Raw genomic sequence first — 18,820 nt, 5'->3', positions numbered from 1 at the left:
GAGGGATGTGATATATTGACAAATCCATACAAGCTTGTGTCCATTTGGTTTACACGCACCCAGCTGGACTTAACTCACATTCCAAAAGCAACAACATCTGAGATCCCGAGATCGATGCAGAGTGGTTTCAAGCCTGATTCTTCCAATAAATTGAAGGCAGATAAACCATAGTAGGAATGGTACAGATCTGGCAGTTTTCCTGGAAATTTACTACAACCACCATACTGGTGCACAAGAACATCAAAAAGAACTAAAATCAGAAGCCTAGAAGTAACAGTGTCATGTCAGAAGCAAATCTAAGATATCTATAAAGTGACTGTCCACCAATTGTAACACTGGTATACCGTCATATCATACCCTTGGGATATTCATACTTAAAGTATTCCTTTCCAAGGATCATAATCATCCAATTCATCATATTCTTTCTTCCAGGCTCTTCTAAATATATGTAATATAATGTTCAGATTGGTCAGTTTTTCTTAGCATGGACATGCGTATCTTGAGGAACAGTTCAAATGAAGGGTGGAACTGCCTGCTAATACTTGGATTTTCTACTTATAGACTATTTTATACACTTAAGAAAGCATAAGATCCTTCCTATATGATCCGTTTGTTCAGCTGTATATCAATTTCAATAAATTATTTAATGGGATTCCAATATTTTCAAATGTTTGTTTTACATGAGGAATTTAGAATTCAGGAAAATATTTCTATTTGGGGGTTATAACCCATAAAACGAAATCTGTAAAATTTTACAGAATCATTTTCAAGATTTTAGGTGTCTCGAGAGTCTGTTCTTCTCCTTCATTGTTGGGGCTTCTCTGAAAATTTGTCGACTTCTATCTTAAATTGGGCTGTTTCTTATCCAAACCAGTTGTAACAGATACTTCCTGGTTAGATCTAACTTTCATTTAAAGTCAAGTGGCCAATGTTCTGATTTGAGTTGAAATTGAAGATTTCCTGCAAGTTTCCTCTTCGAAACATGGTTCGAGGTCTCGTTGAGATCTCGGTTTGTTTGTGTGTGTGTGTGTGTTTTCAATTTCCTACAAGTTTCCTCTACGAAACATGGTTTGAGGTCTCACCGAGATCTCGGTGTGTGTGTGTTGCTAAGTCAAAACTACAGGCAAGTTAGGGAATCAACAAGTGTGTGTGTGTGTGTGTGTTACTGAGGTCGAAACCACAGGCAAGTAAGGGAATCAACAAGTTAGTGTGTGTGTTACCGAGGTCGAAACCACAAGCAAGTTAGGGAATCAACAAGTGTGTGTTACCGAGTTGAAACCACAGGCAAGTTAGGGAATGAACAAGGTTTCAGTTGAAATTTCGACATCTTGCTGAGATTTCGGTCCGAAATCTCATATCGGTCAAAACTGTTACCATCCACTTGACATAAAAGCCTCAACTTGACGAGACTTGGTTGAATTTCGACCAGTCTTGTCTGTCTCGGTGGGTTTCGACTGTGAATGCACAACAACCCCCCCCCCCCCCCCCCCAAAATGCTGATTTTTTTTTTACCAAATCTTACATAACCAAGCTTGGAACAAGTGGATTTTTAAAAAACTAAGGGTTTTACTTGAAGATTTAAAGAAGGGTGGTGATCCTATTGATGTTTCTTCAGTTGAAGCATTCAATGATTTATATTGATAACATCAGTGTGAATGACCTAAGATGGTCTGGCATGAACTTCTCTTGGCATAATAGAAGAAGTGGGGAGTCCAGAATTGCCTGTAAACTTGATCGAATCCTAGTCAATGAAGCCTATTTATCCACCTTCCCTTCTTCCCATGCCACCTTTGATCCCCCCGACATCTCAGACTATTACCCCATCTCTCTCCTCATCCAACCATACATCTCCTTTGGCCCAAAACCCTTGAAATAGACATGTGGTCCTCTCATCCGAATTTCATCTCTATAGTCCAATTGGCATGGGATAAACCTGTCCATGCTTTTTACCCCTCTCATTGATTTTGCCAGGAAGCCCCGTAATGTCAAGAGTGCTCTTAAAGCTTGGAATGCTAACTCCTTTGGAAATATTTCTCCTTCTCTTGCTGCCTGTAAATTCAAGCTTTCTGATATCCAGACCAGACTTCAAGATGACACCCTCAAAGTCCATTTGGCTGAAGAAGAAAAGAAAATGGCCTTAGATCTCTCCTTGGTGGCTCAAGAGGAGAGTTTTTCAAGGCAAAAAGCAAGGGTCAAACGGCTTCAGCTTAGTGATACCAACTCTGCCTACTTCCACTAGACAATGAAAGCTAGAACCAATTTCAACTCAATCCCCTTGCTCATTGCTCCAGATGGATCCCCCTTTTTCCTCAGTGATGGAGCATTAGGACGAAAGCAGTCTGATTCTTCAAGGAGCTATACTGCCCCATCTCCCCTATCTCATCAACTCCCATCCCTGATAGGCTTATCAACAAGTTCATCCCCCGCTCCCTTCTCCACTCTCTACAAGCAATCCCAAATGAAGATGAGATCCTTAAAGCAATTCTCTCCCAGAAGGCTAACAGAGCTCCTGGTCCGACTGGGTTCAGTATGGGTTTCTTCTCTTCCTGTAGGGATATTGTCAAAGTTGACCTCATCAAGGCAATTCAGAGCTTCTTTTTAAATCCCAAGCAGAATAAAGGTATAAATCAAACATTCCTTCGTCATATTCCGAAGAAAGAAGGTGCATCTTCCATGTAAGATTCCAGGCCTATCTTTCTCTGTAACACTTTATACAAGTTCATTGCCGAAGTGTTTTCCAACAGGATCAACCTGGTTGTGGATTCCCTTGTCAGTATCAATCAATCAACTTTCATTGCAAGTCGAAACATTTCAGACAACATTCTCCTTTGCAATGATTTGGTTCGTGGTTTCGAGAGGAAATGTCACACTCTTGCTTCCTTCATGAAGATTGACATTCACAAAGCTTTTGACTCCCTAAGATGGAACTACATCATCAGTGTTTTGACCAGAATGGGATTTCCTCCGATGTTTGTCAACTGGATTTATCACTGCATCTCCTCCCCTCAGTTCTCAGTGTTGGTCAATGGTAGCCCTGTAGGCTTCTTCTCCTCTTCGGTTGGCATTAGGCAAGGCTGCCCACTATCTCTCCTTATATTTACTGATCGGGCTGTAATTATGCATTGACTTTCTATTTTATTGTTGGTTCCAATTTAATATCTTTGGTTTAATTAATTCAATTTTGCTATGTACTTGTGATTGCAGGGTGTTACAGGGTCATGCGCATAAAAGATGTTGAATGGAAGGATTTGATGCAATCTAGGCACCAGTCTACCCATGGATCGACTCACATGTGATCAAGGGTAAGATGGGAAGAAGTTTCACTGAAGACCCAAGGGCATTGAAGAGTTTTCACCTCAAATTAGAAGTATGACCAAGAAATTGGGCAACAAAGGAAAATCAAGCACAAGAGCATAACCGTAATTTCAGAAAATTGGGAAATTTTCAGAAGATATCCGATCTTGGACTCATATCGTCCGGAACATTAATTGGAGCAACTTTAATTCTCGGATTGGGTCCATTCAAGGCCAAGATGGAGAGTATTTTCAAAAAGAGGATTTTGACCAAATTTAGAATTAGGTTGACTTTTAGATTTAAATAAATAGGTTAAATTCTCTCTCCTCTAATTCGCTCTCTCTCTCTCTCTTCTATCACTCTCTCACACGGTTCTTTCTCTCCTACCTCTCTCACATCATCTCTCTCCCCAATCCTTTTCAATACCTATCATACCTTTTCTCTCTCCCACTTTCTCTTTTCAAATCTCTCTCACAAAATCCTTCCACTTGACGTCCCTTTCAACCTCAAAATCTCACCCACGATCTCCTATCTCTAAGGGAATCCCTCATTTTCCTTTTATTTTTGGGGAGATTTGGAACCAGCAGCCATCCACGATCCAGCATAGCCCCCTTCCATAATCCCACCATTATTCTTCTCTCTCAATCCTTTTCTTCTCCAGATTTTATCTTGGGAACCAGTGCAAGGATCGGCCTTGCTCTCATCGTTTTAGCAGACTCGTCGTCACCATTGTCGCCGCATCGCCATCCACCTGCGTATTGTATTCCATGGAAAATCATCGTCTTCACTGTTGCTGCCCCCTGTCAATTAGCACCATGAGTGGCTAAGTATCTTCTGTCTTTAGGTGTAGATGAACCTTTGACAATTGTTATTTAATTTCTGGTTTAAGCATATTTGATTGTTTGATGTTGAGACTCCATCCCTTTTTGGATGATTTTAATTGAATTATTTAGTTTAGAGAATATGCTTCTGTGATTCATATTTTCTATTGAAACAATAGTTTTTATCAAAATTTTGGTTGCACCAATGATAGCCTATAACTGACTGAACTAAGCGTATGCAAAAGACGATAATGATCGGCAAGATAGATTATAACTAGGATGAACTAAAATTATCATTGTGTGGTTGCATTAGGCTTGTAGCTATAATGAATCGAAGTATGTGCCAGAGTTAAATAATCATATCAATGGGGATTTGAAACCAAAAGGCAGTTTTTCTCATCAATTCTCACTTTTGTTAATTAGCCATTAATTTAGTTTTAAATTTTGCAAATTGCTTTTCAAAACCACTTCACATCATCTTAGTAGATTTAGCCTTCCAGTTCCCGTGGATTCGATCCCTTCTTACTACTGTCCTAGCAATAATTTAGGGTTTATTTTTTATCTCTTAATGACACGATTATGAGATTAAAAATAAACCCTAATTAAACTAATTAGAATAGTGGTAAATAGGGATCGAATCCACGGCGAACTGAAAGGCTAAATTTACTAAAATTGATGTGAATGTTGTTTTGAAAATCAAATTTGCAAAATTCAAAACTAAATTAAAACTAAGTAAAAACTAATTAATAAAGAGGTGAATTAATGAAAAGAAACTATCCTTAGGTTTTGAATCCGTATTGGCATTATTACCTAATCTCGGGCGCATACTTCGGTTCACTAAAACTACAAGTTCCAATGCAACCACAAAAAGAAATATGATTCCAAGCTACCCTAAGTATAACCTATCCTGTCAAGCACTATCGTCTATCGCTTTCGCTTAGCATGATTAGTTTGATTGGTTAAAGGCTATCGTCGGTGTTTGTCAAAGATCACATACAGAGAAACCATTGTTTGAATAGAACAAGTAAATCACAGAGACCAATATTCTAAACTGATTTAACTATTAAAATCATCCACAAGGGAAGGAGTCTTTAACATCAAACAATCAAGTATGTTTTACAACCAGAAATCTAATAATAATAAACAAAAATTTCATCTAAACCTAAGGATAGAAAGGAGACTTAGCCACTCATGGTGCGAATCGACAGGAGGATGCTTTGGAGACGATGGCCCATGGAACCAAAACACAAGAGGCTGAATTGATGCAATGTTGATTGATGGTGTTCAATAGAGGCGCTGGATGGAGGTGTGCTTGGTGATCTCTGCGAGTTGCTGTCCAGGAAGAAAACGTTGGAAGAAGAAGAAAGGGTTTGAGAAGAGAAGAATAATGGTGCAAGATGGAAGGGCTTCTATGCTAGATCATGGATGGTTGCTGGTTCCAGATCCCCAATAAAAAAATAAAAGGAAAACAAAGGATTCCCTTAGAAATAGGACATCGTGGGTGACATTTTGGGGTTGGAAGAGCCGTCAGGTAGAAGGATTTTGTGTGAGAGATTTGAATAGAGAAAGTGGAAGAGAGAAAAGGTATGATAGGGATTGAAAAGGATTGGGGAGAGAGAAGATATGACAGAGGTAGGAGAGAGAACCGTGTGAGAGAGTGATAGGGAAGAGAGAGAGAGAGAGAGATAGAATTAGAGAAGGAGAGAGAATTTAACCTCTTTATTTAAATCCAAAAATCAACCTAAATTCTAAATTTGGTCAAAATCCTCTTTTTGAAAATATCTCTCCATCCTAGCCTCGGATGGACCCAATCCGAGAATTAAAATTGCTAGAATTAATGTTCTGGACGATATGAGCCAAATATCAGATATCTTCTGAAAATTTCTCAATTTTTTTAAATTACGGTTATGCCTTTGTGCTTGCTTTTCTTTTGTTGCCCAATTTCTTGGTCATACTTCTAATTTGAGGTGAAAACTCTTCAATGCCCTTGGGTCTTCAATGAAACCTCTTCCCATCTTGCCCTTGATCACATCTGAGTCGATCCATGGGTAGACTGGTGCCTAGATTGCATCAAATCCTTCCATTCAACATCTTTTATGCGCATGCCTGCAATCACAATTACATAGCAGAATGGAATTAAACCAAAGATATTTAATTGGAACCAACAATTAAATAGAAATTCAATGCACAATTACAGCCCGATCATTTACCTAGCCATGGAAGTTCTTTCAAGGGAGGTCCAATGCAAGACTAATCAATACTTCATCTCTCATATGCCCAAGAGCAAGAATCTTAAGATCACCCACTTAGCCTTTGCAGATGACCTCATGATCTTCTTCAAAGCAAACATTTTATCTGTTAAGACTATTATGGCATGCTTGAATCAGTTTGAAAATTACTCTAGCCTCAAAATCAATCCCCAAAAATCTCATCTATTTTTGGCTGGTCTCTGATACTCTCTTCAAGGCTCAAGCGAAAACTTCTTTCCCATTGGGCCATCTCCCAATTAAATATTTGGGGTTGCCTCTTATTCTAGCTAGGATGACTGTTCATTGCTGTACTCCAATCCTTGATCTCATGCGCTAGAGACTTTAGTTATGGAAAGGCAAACTCCTCTCATATGCTAGCCGCTTGGAACTTATCAGATCTATCCTTCAATCTTTTCATACATCTATTAGTCTGGTATCTTTGGCTGCCATAGTCCACCATCAAGGAAATTGAATCTTTTATCTGTTCTTTTCTATGGAAAGGAAAGGAACTCTTTGATTCCTTCATCCTATGAGCTGGCTTCCATTTGTCTTCCCAAGTCAGAGCGAGGCCTTGGTTAGCAAAGAATCAAAGAGGTAAATTCGGCAAGAATTTTCAAATTGATATGGACGCTTGCTACCAAGAAGAAAATATATGGGTAGGTTGGATCTATGAAGGGCTGCTTAAGAATGACTCCATTTGGACAGTCTCCCCATGCTCTGATGCTTTTTGGGTGTGTAGAAAAACCCTAAACCTCAGGCCTACAGCCCTTGAGGCTGTAAGTTGCAAGATTGATGATGGTACTTGTACTAAGATTTGGTTAGATCACTGGCATCCTTTGGGAGACTTCCCCCTCATTGGCTCCAGAGAGCTTCACAGAGTGGATCTCCACAAACACTCTTTAATAGCGGATATCATCTGCCAGGATGATTGGCTTCCCCTTCCCTCCCCCCCCCCCTCCTCCATTACTAGAAGGCCTTCCAGTACTGGAGACATTGTTAGCTGGTCTCCATCTTCTTCAGGCATGTTTAGTGCAAAGTCTTCTTGGGACCTTGTCAGATCAAGGCGGCCCACCTCCCCATGGAGAAAGATCGTTCGGTTTAAAGACCATACCCCCCGCCACAGCTTTTGTGTATGGAGAGCCCTCTAAAACTGCCTCCCAACGCAATCGTTTCTTCTTCACCAACATATCCTAGTGTCCACTATTTTTTGTTTTTGGCAGAACGCCACGGAAGATGTTGATCACCTTTTCTTCAAATCCTCATTCTCCTCAGTTGGGGCAGAAGTCTTTGACTGTTGTTGACCTAGGAGGCAAAGAATTTTTCCCTTCAATAGAAAGTGGATTTGGGTGGACATGTCTTTTGCTGGAAATTCTATTTGTGATATGATTGGGAAGCTTGCTTTTTCCCTCCTGCTCCCTTGGGGGCTTTCCCTATTTTCTCTTTTCCTGTTTGATTTGAATTATATGTGTTCTAATAGTAAAGATTGTGTGGAATTGGTCATATCATAAATAAATAAAAATAAATATATATATATAACGTACACTACCAACCTAGGGTCCTAAGTTAAACTACCATTTTGAGTGTGATTTTTAAAAAACTAAGGGTTCCATCATGTATACAAGGCCTAAAATAGGATGTCCTGCAAGTTTCATGACTTAATTAAGTCATATGGCCACCGAAACCAAGGGCCGAAATTTAACATAAAAAATGCACCAACTCAGCCGAGATCTCACCCAGTTACCGAGACAACTCAGTTTTTTGGCTGACCGAAACCAGCCGAGATACCGAGACCTTGAACCTTGCTCCAAAACTAGTTTTGAAGCTTATCTTAAACTCCATCTAGGGTTCACGGAATTTTGTCACTCAACTTTTATTAGAACAATACAGATCTGTATCTAAAAGTTCAGGTGCATTGAACACCATTTGATCTGATTTTCAAATGCACTTGAATGCTATTATTTATTTATTTTTTTTTTCTAAACAAGAGCAGATTCTCTTCTTATTTTCTACAATACATGCAAACACCAGGAAAAGAGAACTTAAGGGGCAAAATATGAAAAAAAACTCAGCAGTGAATAATATTTTCCCTGTAAAATACTGTATGGTGAAACTAACGGAACAATAGGTTAATCATATCCATTTATAATTACACCAACTGAAGCAAGGAAGAGAAGCAACATCACCTGGGACTGACAAGTTAGCAAAAACCCATGTAGAGCTCCACTATCAAGGAATTTGTGAGCCCCTAAGATCCTCAAAACCCCACCAACCCTGCATAGCCATATGTACCAGTAAAACCAACAAAAGCGGAATAGGAAGAACTTCGGGGCATTCGGGTATATGCTTACCAAAATGCATAACATGTGTCACTGGCCTTGTTGGGCCTGCCTTGAATTCCACCATCTACTGTTTGCCTCTACAGGTGAAGAGGTAGGGGAATAAATTTTGTTCTAGTGAGGCACAAAATACATGAATAATATATATTGAAGAGCTTGAAGCCCACAAACATGTAAGCTACAAAATCATAATGAAATATGCGGATCAATCATTTCAGAAGTATCCTTTAAGGTGGAAGTATTTGGCTGTTATTACAAAAATAAGTACAGAATTTTTTTCCTTAATTTTTTTTTGGTGGGGGAGGACAAGAGGGAAGGGTGTAAAGAAAATGATTCAAACACCAACTGAAGGATGAAAATTTTGTCCTCCAATTGTCAAGGGTGAGATAAATATTCATAAACCAGCTTAAACTCTAAAGTGAATATGAGAGATCCAGGTTTTTTCTACTTCTTTATAACCTTCTTCCCATCTTGTTCTTAGCCCTCATTAACACCCTCTTACTGCTCCGATGGAAATCGCTTGCAGGGATATCTATCCCTCCCCCACTTTTTCCTAATCATCTGGTGTCATGGATAAAGTTGGAATGTTATATAGTGCCTCAGTCCTGTCCTGATACAGTTGATATAGGGCCACAACCTTCAGCACTGTTGCACAGAGTGAAGGCAGCCCAAGTTTTTACTGATGTGAACGACAGCCCTCAGCCCCTGTCTTGAGAATGTAGACTTAATTCACAACTATTCATCATACTGTTGCTAATCTGAACTTCAGTGGGGATGATTCAGAGGCTCAAGTTGACTTGAACATCCAATCCGGATGCCAGAGAGGAACCCACATCTAGTGTACTGGTAGGTGTTTTGAAGCGCCATGAGTGGATTATGTGAATGGACCCATCCTTGAAGTCATGGCAGATTACTGTAATATAATTGATGTAGTCCTAGGTAGGAATAATCCCACTAGGAACCAGGGTAATAGGGTCGCACACAAGGGCTGGCCGATTGGGACAGCTTAGGCTAATTAGGGCAGAATTAGGGTTAGGACTAGGAGTTTGAGCTAGGGTTTTATTTAGTAATGATGTACAGGTCAAAAGGAAGCCAATGATATAGATTTTAAATAGGTTTAAACAGAAAATTAAAATTCTGAAATTTTAGGGTTAGGGTTTCGGGTTTTAGGTTTTAGGAAAAGAGATCAATTTAGGGTTGGGAGGGGGAATTCTGGACAGGGGTTCTGGCCGAGTGATAAGGGCAGTATGGGGAAGGTTTGAGTGTAATAGGGTTAAATTCTGTAGGCTGGTTAGGTCTGGGCAGGTTTAGGGTTCTTGGGTTTTAATGGTGATGGAGGGATTTGGGGTTTTTTATGGATAGCTGGGGCTAGGAGTTAGGTCGAGTGTAGGGTGTGCTGTGAAGGGGTTGTGGTTAGATTTTGGATGAAAATTAATGAAGGATGAAGGCTGGACTGGTTTAAGAATAATTAAGGTTTATGATAATTGATTGGGAGAGTGTAGGTCTAGGTTAGAAGGTGAGAAACAGCAAGGTAGTTGCAGGAAATTTAAATAACTTACTTATTTTGCAAGGGCTCTGAAAACAGCAAGTAGAATCAACTTGTAGAAGAAAAAGGACCTCCCGATCTACAAGATGCAAGGAGTCGCCGGAGTCCACCAGTCCTCACCTTGATATTACTCACAAGGCAACCTTGATATTACTCACAAGGCAATTCTCTGAGAAGAGAAGCAGCAGCAGCAAAGGCACGATTTTTTTAAACATAACTTGGTGGGGGAGCCTCTCCCACGGTTTCTTATTAAATAAGAGGCCAAAGGCCTTATTCCTAAATCTATTACAAATCAAATCTCTCACTTAAATCGTGGAGAGGTGGACTAATTTAAAAATAACTTAAAAACTTAAAAAAAAAAGACTTATCTACCCCTAATGACTTAAGAACAACTTAAACTACTTAAAATAAACGAAGATTCCCTGCTAGCCAATAGGATATAAGAACCTCTTAGCCAATAGGATCACTTCACTTAAATTAGACCAATTGAACCAATTGGATGCAACCAGTTTAAGCCGGTTCAATTAAAAACACAAAATAAAAACTAAGTATAGAGCTGAACTAAACTAAACTAAGGCTCCTACTAAAACCCTAGGCTTAGGGTGGCTTCTTCAATGCAAGGAGGCTAGGATCTGCATCAATAATTCTGTTAAGTGGAAGATTAGTGGGTGAGCCTTGGCGCAACGGTTAAGTTGCACTATTGCAACCTGTTGGTTGCGGGTTCAAAACTTGAAAACAGCCTCTCCTGCAAAGCAGGGGGTAAGGCTGCATACATTTGCCCCTCCATACCTTGCAGTAGTGGGAGCCTCATGCACTGGGACGCTCTTTTTTCTGTAAAGTGGAAGATTAAATATCAATCAAATAGAGGGGGATTTCTGTGGACGTTAATCCATTCTGTTCCTCTGAATAGCATCAGGATATTTTTTATTCATTGGCCACATTAAGGGATTTGGTCAGCATCATCCTGGCAATTGCTTTATCGAGATGTAGATTTCCAAATTTCTGCGATTGCTAATTTTTTCTAACTCAGACAACTGCCCAACCACAAATTGGTGAAAATCAGAACAAGAGCTCTCTTTGTTCAATGGATAAAATCAGCTAAGAGCTCTTTGATTCAAGAGAGATGAATTTGCTAGCAGAAAAAGAGAGAAGAGAACAGTCAACTCACCGTTTTTCCTTCTTAGCATTATTGATGGTAATATATTATTTAATTGGTTTTAATTAAGGGCAAAGGTTATCTGGTCGGCCCACCAAGGGAAACTAATCTTGACAGCCCAATGATATCCGCCATGTGGCACGTTAGGTGGGGTCCAAATTTTGTCGAGGGCTAGAGCCCAAGGTCCACTGTCCATATGTCAAGTTTCAGACCAATCCAAGTCGTCAAGGCGGCAAAACAAAGCATTGAAAAATCTAGGATTACTAAAAGGTGCACAAGACATGAAGGGTGTACTGAATTCAGGTCTCAAACTTGACACATAGCCAATCCAGATGTTGCCCCATCTGTCCAACAGTCAGAATCACCACAACATTATGCCACACATCAAGGGAAGCTTATCTTGATGAGGGCCAGGAAGTGGCATTTTTTACTGGTTAAATAATTTAATAATTGTTAAGGCCGTTGTTAAAGTTTGACCTGTTGGGGTTACCCATTTCACCAAGGAAAAATATTGGGACTATATGAAAAGATGAACTTTCGTTCACATGTAAGTTTTAAATACCACAATCCATCTGTACCACTGCTCTATTATGATCAGGCAGGAACACTCACTTGCAAGCTCCATTCCAACAGCAATGGCACATTGATAATAGAAGATGGTGTGCTTTTAGATATAAGATCATCCTCAATAAATCCCATCAATTTGAGAGCTGCAACTGCACAGTATGTTGCACCACCTGTAGCACTAAGGCAAGCATTTTTCTTATGAATGCAATATAGTAAAGATAATGGTAAGTGTCCTAAAATATCTTCAGCTATTAAAGCATCAAAGCAACTGAGAACTGCAGGTGTGTGTGTGTGTGTGTGTGTGTGTGTGTGTGTATGTGTGTGTGTGAGAGAGAGAGAGAGAGCGCATACACCACCGAGAATCTACCAATAACTTATATTGTATCGATGATACATGCATCTTTACAGGAAATCCATCCAGAATTGCAGTAAAACAACCATAGATTATTTTTCATTGTGTAATTGGGAAATAACATGAAATCACTTCAAGGAAAACTAGAGACTGGTTCCAAGACTTTGGAACTACAAACAAGGAAAATAAGAAATCTGCCTAGGAATATGAAAATACACTTAACTACTTAGATCTATGAAAATAAGCTACTACTAAGCCTAATCCCATATGCTTTCCTTGTACCCACATTTTGGGCCCATTACAAAGAAAACACATGGAATCAAAGGCCCAATGCATACATAACCCCATCCAAGGCTTATTTCCAATAAATAATCCCATTATGTGACTTATCTGCATCAGTATAGGGTCAATACGTGACCCAGTATGTCTGATACTTATCGATAATTCGATACACTTTTTTTTTTTTTGATGAATACTTATCGATACACTTGATGCATCTCTTACAAACTATATAACTTGATCAATGATCCCTGTAAGACATTGTGATCAATTTTTTTTGGCAAAATCAACTTGATTCCTTGTTTCTACTGGCAAAAGCGACTCTAGTAGTGTTGATTTCATCATCATTGGTAATTAAACAGCCTGCAACCAAGGATTGAAACCAGGTTTGCACAAGAACAGTTTTCTATCAAAACTTTGAATTTTTGCTCAAACATTGATTGTTAGTGTCATTTTTTTTGCAATGGATCACTAGCTTAGTGAAAAACAACGTAAATGATTGTATCAAACTAGGTTGCAATGAGGCGTGTATCTAAACCCCTAAATCTTCCCCTAATTGAAAGTGACATTTTTGTGTAGTAGTACAGTAAAAACTTCTTTCTTTATACAATCAATTGAATGCACTTGTCGCGTCGTACTTTGTTCTCCTATCTATACATGATATATTTTACATATTAATTATTTATATTGTTTTATGCTTCAAAACTATATTTCGCATGTCTCCTAAACATTTCCATGTGTATCTTTAGTCTCTCCGATACGATATGATACGTCTCTAAAAATCACCTTTTCAATACGATACCCAATACCAATACTTTAAACCTAGTCTCTAATTTCAGATTATGTCAACCATCAATTTAAATCTGAGATTTGCATATTTCATTTTGATCAAATCTGAACAATCAGATTAAGATCAGATCCGACCTCATTCACATAACAGATTTTCACCCTAGTTTTTCCTTAATTCTCTTATTGGAGCCATCACCCGCAGGCTGATCTGATCAACCTTCACTAAAACTCATCTCACAGGTAAAATTTCAACTAAAAACAATTAAGAAAAGTGGCTGAAAATCTAGTCCAAAGTCAAAAGTTTCGAATATGCTGCAAGATGGAAAGTACAGGAGGGCGAGGTCATAGTTTCTTTAAATTTTAGGCTCAACTCTGAGCCACTTCCCTGAGTCCTTTTGGAAGCCAAAACTGTATCAACCAGATGGGTATCCTCTATCGCAGAATCCCACCCATGTACTGACACATGGTAGGTCGTGAACATTAAACAGTCACTGGGCATCACTACTATATTTTCAGTTCCAAAAAGTCTAGCACTACTGTTGGCAAGTGAAACCAGTCTCTATGGAGTATGGAACAACATCAAGCAGAAGAAAAGAAAAAAGAGGAATCCATTTCTTTCCTCAATAAAGGATTTAAAGATCGAAATCAGACATTCTTGGGAAAAACCAATCCAAAGACAGAAGGATCGGCTGATCCAGTGGGAAAAAATTGACCCCAGCTAATTCTTAAACACGATATTAAAACCAAAAAAAAAAAATCCTTGCAAAAGTGTATCATAGTTGTCTATGATAAACTTAGGTGGTACTGATTGAACAAGATTGCACACTACATATTTACGTGTCTCAAAAATGGCAATCACAAATGTTTATCTCAATGAATAGTTGGATCAGCATAGTTGGAACATTTAGATCCTTAATTCTCATAGTTTTTTGGAAGTTAGCTATTTCAGAACTACTTTTCTTTTGTTTTTGGCTGATAGGAAACTTCTAAGTTTACCCATCTCCTCCTGTAAAGACAGAAAATAGTACTATTTCTTCTTCTAGCACCAGCAATGTAATGGAAGAAACTAGTTTCACAATCTTGACCTTGATATATCACCCCAATTCAAACCACAAGAGTATATCAATATTTTATGTTTTCCATCCTGTAGTCCTTCACTGCTAAGATGATAAATGTTTCTTCTGCTTTATAGGATTTCCAAATTCTTATTTTGTTCTAACCTGCCAACACTTTTTAGCATTCCACATCTTTCTTTTTTTTTTTGGGAGACCGGGGGGGGGAAGTGAAAATAAGCTTCCTCATAAAGAAAAGCCTACTTTACCCTGGTAATGTGATGAGATTCCATCAATGCTCCACTAACTCAATGAACCCTAAACCTAAATCAAGTGAGCTGCAAGTCGATGGTGAACCAATTCCACCAACCCAATAAAGCATGTGGTTCCAGACACAACTCTTCAAGTTGAAAGAAGCAAGGGGAACTATACCTTAACCATGAAATTTCACTTGTATGAAGCCTGAATCCAACTCACAACAGTTCAAAATGGGTAAGGGCAGGACAAATTATATCTTGGTAATGGAATAATTTCCACTAGATGAATGCAGCCTCGTTTCAATAATATAAGCAGGTGATCCAAAATCAGCCAAGAAAGGACATATACCCAACACTATGAGATTCCTAGTACAGGGACTCCAAGAATATACAGAATGGACTCATACCTGGATTCTCCCAGTCACCCATCTATACAACCCTCATCGAAAGGATCAACAAAGCTTAAAAATTCAGTCCCATTGCTTCACACCCAATGATTACTCTTAACTTCTTTTCTACTTTATCTCCCCCCCCCCTCTTCTTTTCCTCTACCTAAGACATAAAATATCAAGAAAAAACAGAATTCACCCTTTTTGCCTTAACCCCAAACACTCTCCTAGTCTTCTTATACATTTTAAATCAAAGAAGAAAAAGAAATATGTTAAAATAATCAATTAATAACCAGAACACAGAAAACATAGATAGCTGCAGATGCGTCAGAAAGATGCTTCTTCCTGCATTGCATTATGAAATCAATGGACATGCTTCGCATAATAGGACACATTTACAATATTTACTTACCATGAGATTCTGAACCAGGAACTAAACCAAAGCCACCATCATATGACTGCATGCAGCAGAGGTAATTATCAACATCTATGCACCAAAACTCAATTCATTTCAATAAATTATGAAAAGGACTTCCCCAGAGCACCATTCAAGTGGTGCACTAGCTTTTTAGACCTGACAATTCAGTATGTAGTCCTTTGCTTTCTCTCTATCCATTCCACTCCAATTCTTCAACATAAAACATATGGCAGCTGGAAAATCAATGAGCTTTGACGATATTTCAAAAAGGTCCCCCAAAAATATTTAAAACATAATAACATATGCACATTATCACTAGTCTTCCTTACCAGCACAATATACAAATCGGAGGTCTGTCTCTGCTCCAATGTGGATGGGCATAAAACTGCCAAATACAGAAGAGAAAAAATTGCTTTAAGTTTAGATGGACCTCATAAATTGTGAAGCTATTGTATATGCAAGTAAAATATGATGAAATTCAGCTTCATCGAATGAAACCACCTACCTCATTGCCATTTGACAAGCCAAGAAAGGCAGAAGAAAGTGTGGTGGAAAATATAAGGGGAAGTAGATATGCAAAATCAGGCAGGCGTTTTTGGAGTATTCGGCTTGTGGAACAATACATGGGACCTGATGGGTCTGGTCTTTATCTCATTTATTGATAGTTCTTAGTTAATCTTTTTCTGGTCAAAAATGTTTGCAAAGAATTACCATTATCATTATTGTTGGCCACACTAGCAGGTGGTGTTGTCATTGTTTTCAACACATTGTGTCAGGTAGGGTAGCAGAGCAGAAGAGCTGTGGTGAGTGTTATGGCATCTGGCAGTGGTAGTGGCTGAGATGTTAGTGAGATGGCTAAGATGGCTCTGCTGGTATAGTCATAGTACTAAATCTCGTTTCGGAAGGCCATTTTGGCCAGACCGAAATTTCCGAGATACCGAAATTTCGCTGAAACATTGTATTTTTTCATTAAGTTTTGCTTGGCCATTTTGGGGTGCAAAATGCTGAAATGAGCGAAATACTGAAACGAAATGACCAAAATAATCGAAATTTCGACCAAACGGTGAATTTTTTAGACTGAAATTTACGAAATTTCCGAAATCTTGCATTTTTTTCATTTCGAAGTACCATTTCGTTTCGGCTCAACCAAAATATCCGAAATTTTTGAGATTTCGACAAAATTTCGTCGAGATTTTGAATAATGGGTATAGTTGATGAGTTGACTGACAGTTAGCAGTAGGGCTGGTATAGTTGGCATCATCATGAGTCAGCAATTGTCAAATGTAGTTGGCACGATGAGGAGGCAGTTGTAAGTCCTTGAGTACATGACGTGTGTTGCCGAAGGTGAAGGATACAGTTATGTGAGGAAGACTGCATGTTTATATTGGAGCAGTAACTTCACAGGTGTTTTGAGATGTCCTTCACTGGGATATTACCATAGTTCAAGAACTCGCCGAGTTTCTTGGTTTTTGGAATAGCCGAGACGATACTGCCTACGAGTCTCAAAAGTGCATTATCTCGGCGAGATCTCGGATCTCGGTTTGGATCTCGGTTTCGACCCATTTTTTTAACCCACCTACCACTTAAATACCTCACCTAACTCAACAGAACTCGACATATCTCGGCGAGATCTTGGATCTCGGGTCCAGATCTTGGGTTGACCCAAAGTTGAGGCTTCGAGTTGGGAAAAAAAATGCACCAACTCGGCAAGATCTCGGCGAGATCTCGACACGTCTCGGTTTTTCCAAGAGCCGAGTTGGTACCGAGACCCGAGCTTTAGTACCTTGGATATTACTAAAGCCCAAAACTAAAAGTCTCTAATCCTATAAGTAGGCTTCACAGTGCCTCCAGAATATGGTCGTGCCAAGCTCAGATGAGGGAGCTAGGATCTCGAATGCAGATGCCGTGCATGATGCCCAGATTCTGTTTTATACACCGTACAGAAGTTTCATGGATTTTTTGAGCTATCCTCAAGTTGGAATTTGTGGAAGATTGAATATAATAAATGTAGATCTCTAAGTCAACTTTCCACCAGTTCAAGAATTGCGTCAATTGGATTCAAGACGAGAGAGATATAAACATTTCCATATTATCGCGCAGTGCTGGCAGCAGCACTGCCCAGGCCACTTAAGGGCAGAATGGTTTTGCGACTAGACTTTTTCGAGTAGATTATTGAAGATGATGCATTTATTTTCATATGAAAGTTAAATAATGAGAGTTGGAGTATTTGCCAGGATCTTTCAAATGGAACTGGAGTCAAGTCATTTGGAGTTATACACAGAGAGTTACAGGCATGACAACATGCATGGTTCACATTATTTTCAGAGAACTCGCAGTGCATGTACATTTGACTTCGGGTTGATTTTTTGGCACTGTACTGTGTCCTATGCAATGGTGTAAATTAAAAGACTGACCCATTGAATGGAGATCTAAATTCCTCAACTCACGCCTCAATTAAAGTTCGGATGAGGGAGAAATCGTTTCGAATGTTCGCCCCAGAGCTGCGATCAGAACACTCTGTTTGCATACACAGAAACTTACAGCATGTTTTTCGAGATCTTCCTCACAATCTGGATTAAAGCTTAAAACATGAAGGGCCTCAAGTCTTCTTCCCAATGCTGCTGGAATCAAGTCAATCCAATACTAGATGAATGACATATGGTCATTTTGCCGGCAGTGCACAGAAACTGGTCTAACTTTCTAGAATGCTAAAAGCTCCATCAAAAGCAAGAAGATATGTGATGCAGATCCAAGCACCTGCAAGAAGCAGCAGCTTTAAGATTAGGGCCTAGTAGTTGGAGCCTTAGTTTATTTTCATACTTAGTTTATTTCAGCTTTAGTTATTTCCCATACTTAGTTTTTTTCAGTTTACTTGTAAACTTAAATTTAACCGGTTCAGACCATGGTTCAATTTAAGTGAATTAATCCTATTGGCTGTTAGGTTTTTCTTCCCAATTGGTAGATAGGGAATCTTTTAAGTTTTAGCTTTAAATTAAGTGTCCCACCCCTTCCACGATTTATGTGAGGGCCGGATTCATATTTGTAATAGGATTTGGGCCTTAGGCCATATTATAAATAAATAAATTGTGGGAGGCTCCCCCACAATTTAGACTTTAAAAAAATCGTTTTCTGTTGCTGCCATTGCTGCTGCTGTGTTGCTCCTTTGAGAGTGCTGCCTTGTGAGTAATATCAAGGTGAAAGCGATTGGTGGATCTCCAATCGACTCCTTGCGTCTGGTAGACCGGGAGGATCCTTTTTTCATCTCCTTGCATCTTGTAGATTGGGAGAACCTCAATTCTGTTTTCAAAACTGCTG

At 39.1% G+C, this 18,820-nt stretch overlaps 1 protein-coding gene across 1 annotated transcript in view; it reads right to left on the bottom strand.

Annotated features, from left to right (window-relative positions):
* LOC122665840 (geranylgeranyl transferase type-1 subunit beta-like) overlaps positions 1-18,820 on the bottom strand; it is a 22,611-nt gene continuing 3,791 nt past the window's right edge. Inside the window, exons 2-8 of the mRNA XM_043861973.1 lie at positions 15,835-15,917; positions 15,662-15,738; positions 15,500-15,545; positions 12,015-12,139; positions 8,713-8,780; positions 8,548-8,635; positions 1-224 (exon numbers count right to left, since the gene is read on the bottom strand). Of these exons, the coding sequence (XP_043717908.1) occupies positions 75-224; positions 8,548-8,635; positions 8,713-8,780; positions 12,015-12,139; positions 15,500-15,545; positions 15,662-15,738; positions 15,835-15,917 (637 nt within the window). The 3' untranslated portion in view covers positions 1-74. The remainder of the gene's footprint in view (positions 225-8,547; positions 8,636-8,712; positions 8,781-12,014; positions 12,140-15,499; positions 15,546-15,661; positions 15,739-15,834; positions 15,918-18,820) is intronic.

The sequence above is a fragment of the Telopea speciosissima genome, chromosome 6, assembly GCF_018873765.1.
Source record: "Telopea speciosissima isolate NSW1024214 ecotype Mountain lineage chromosome 6, Tspe_v1, whole genome shotgun sequence".
Lineage (NCBI taxonomy): Eukaryota > Viridiplantae > Streptophyta > Magnoliopsida > Proteales > Proteaceae > Telopea > Telopea speciosissima.
Note: the sequence above shows the minus strand (reverse complement) of the source record. Positions and strands in the feature narration are given on the sequence as shown.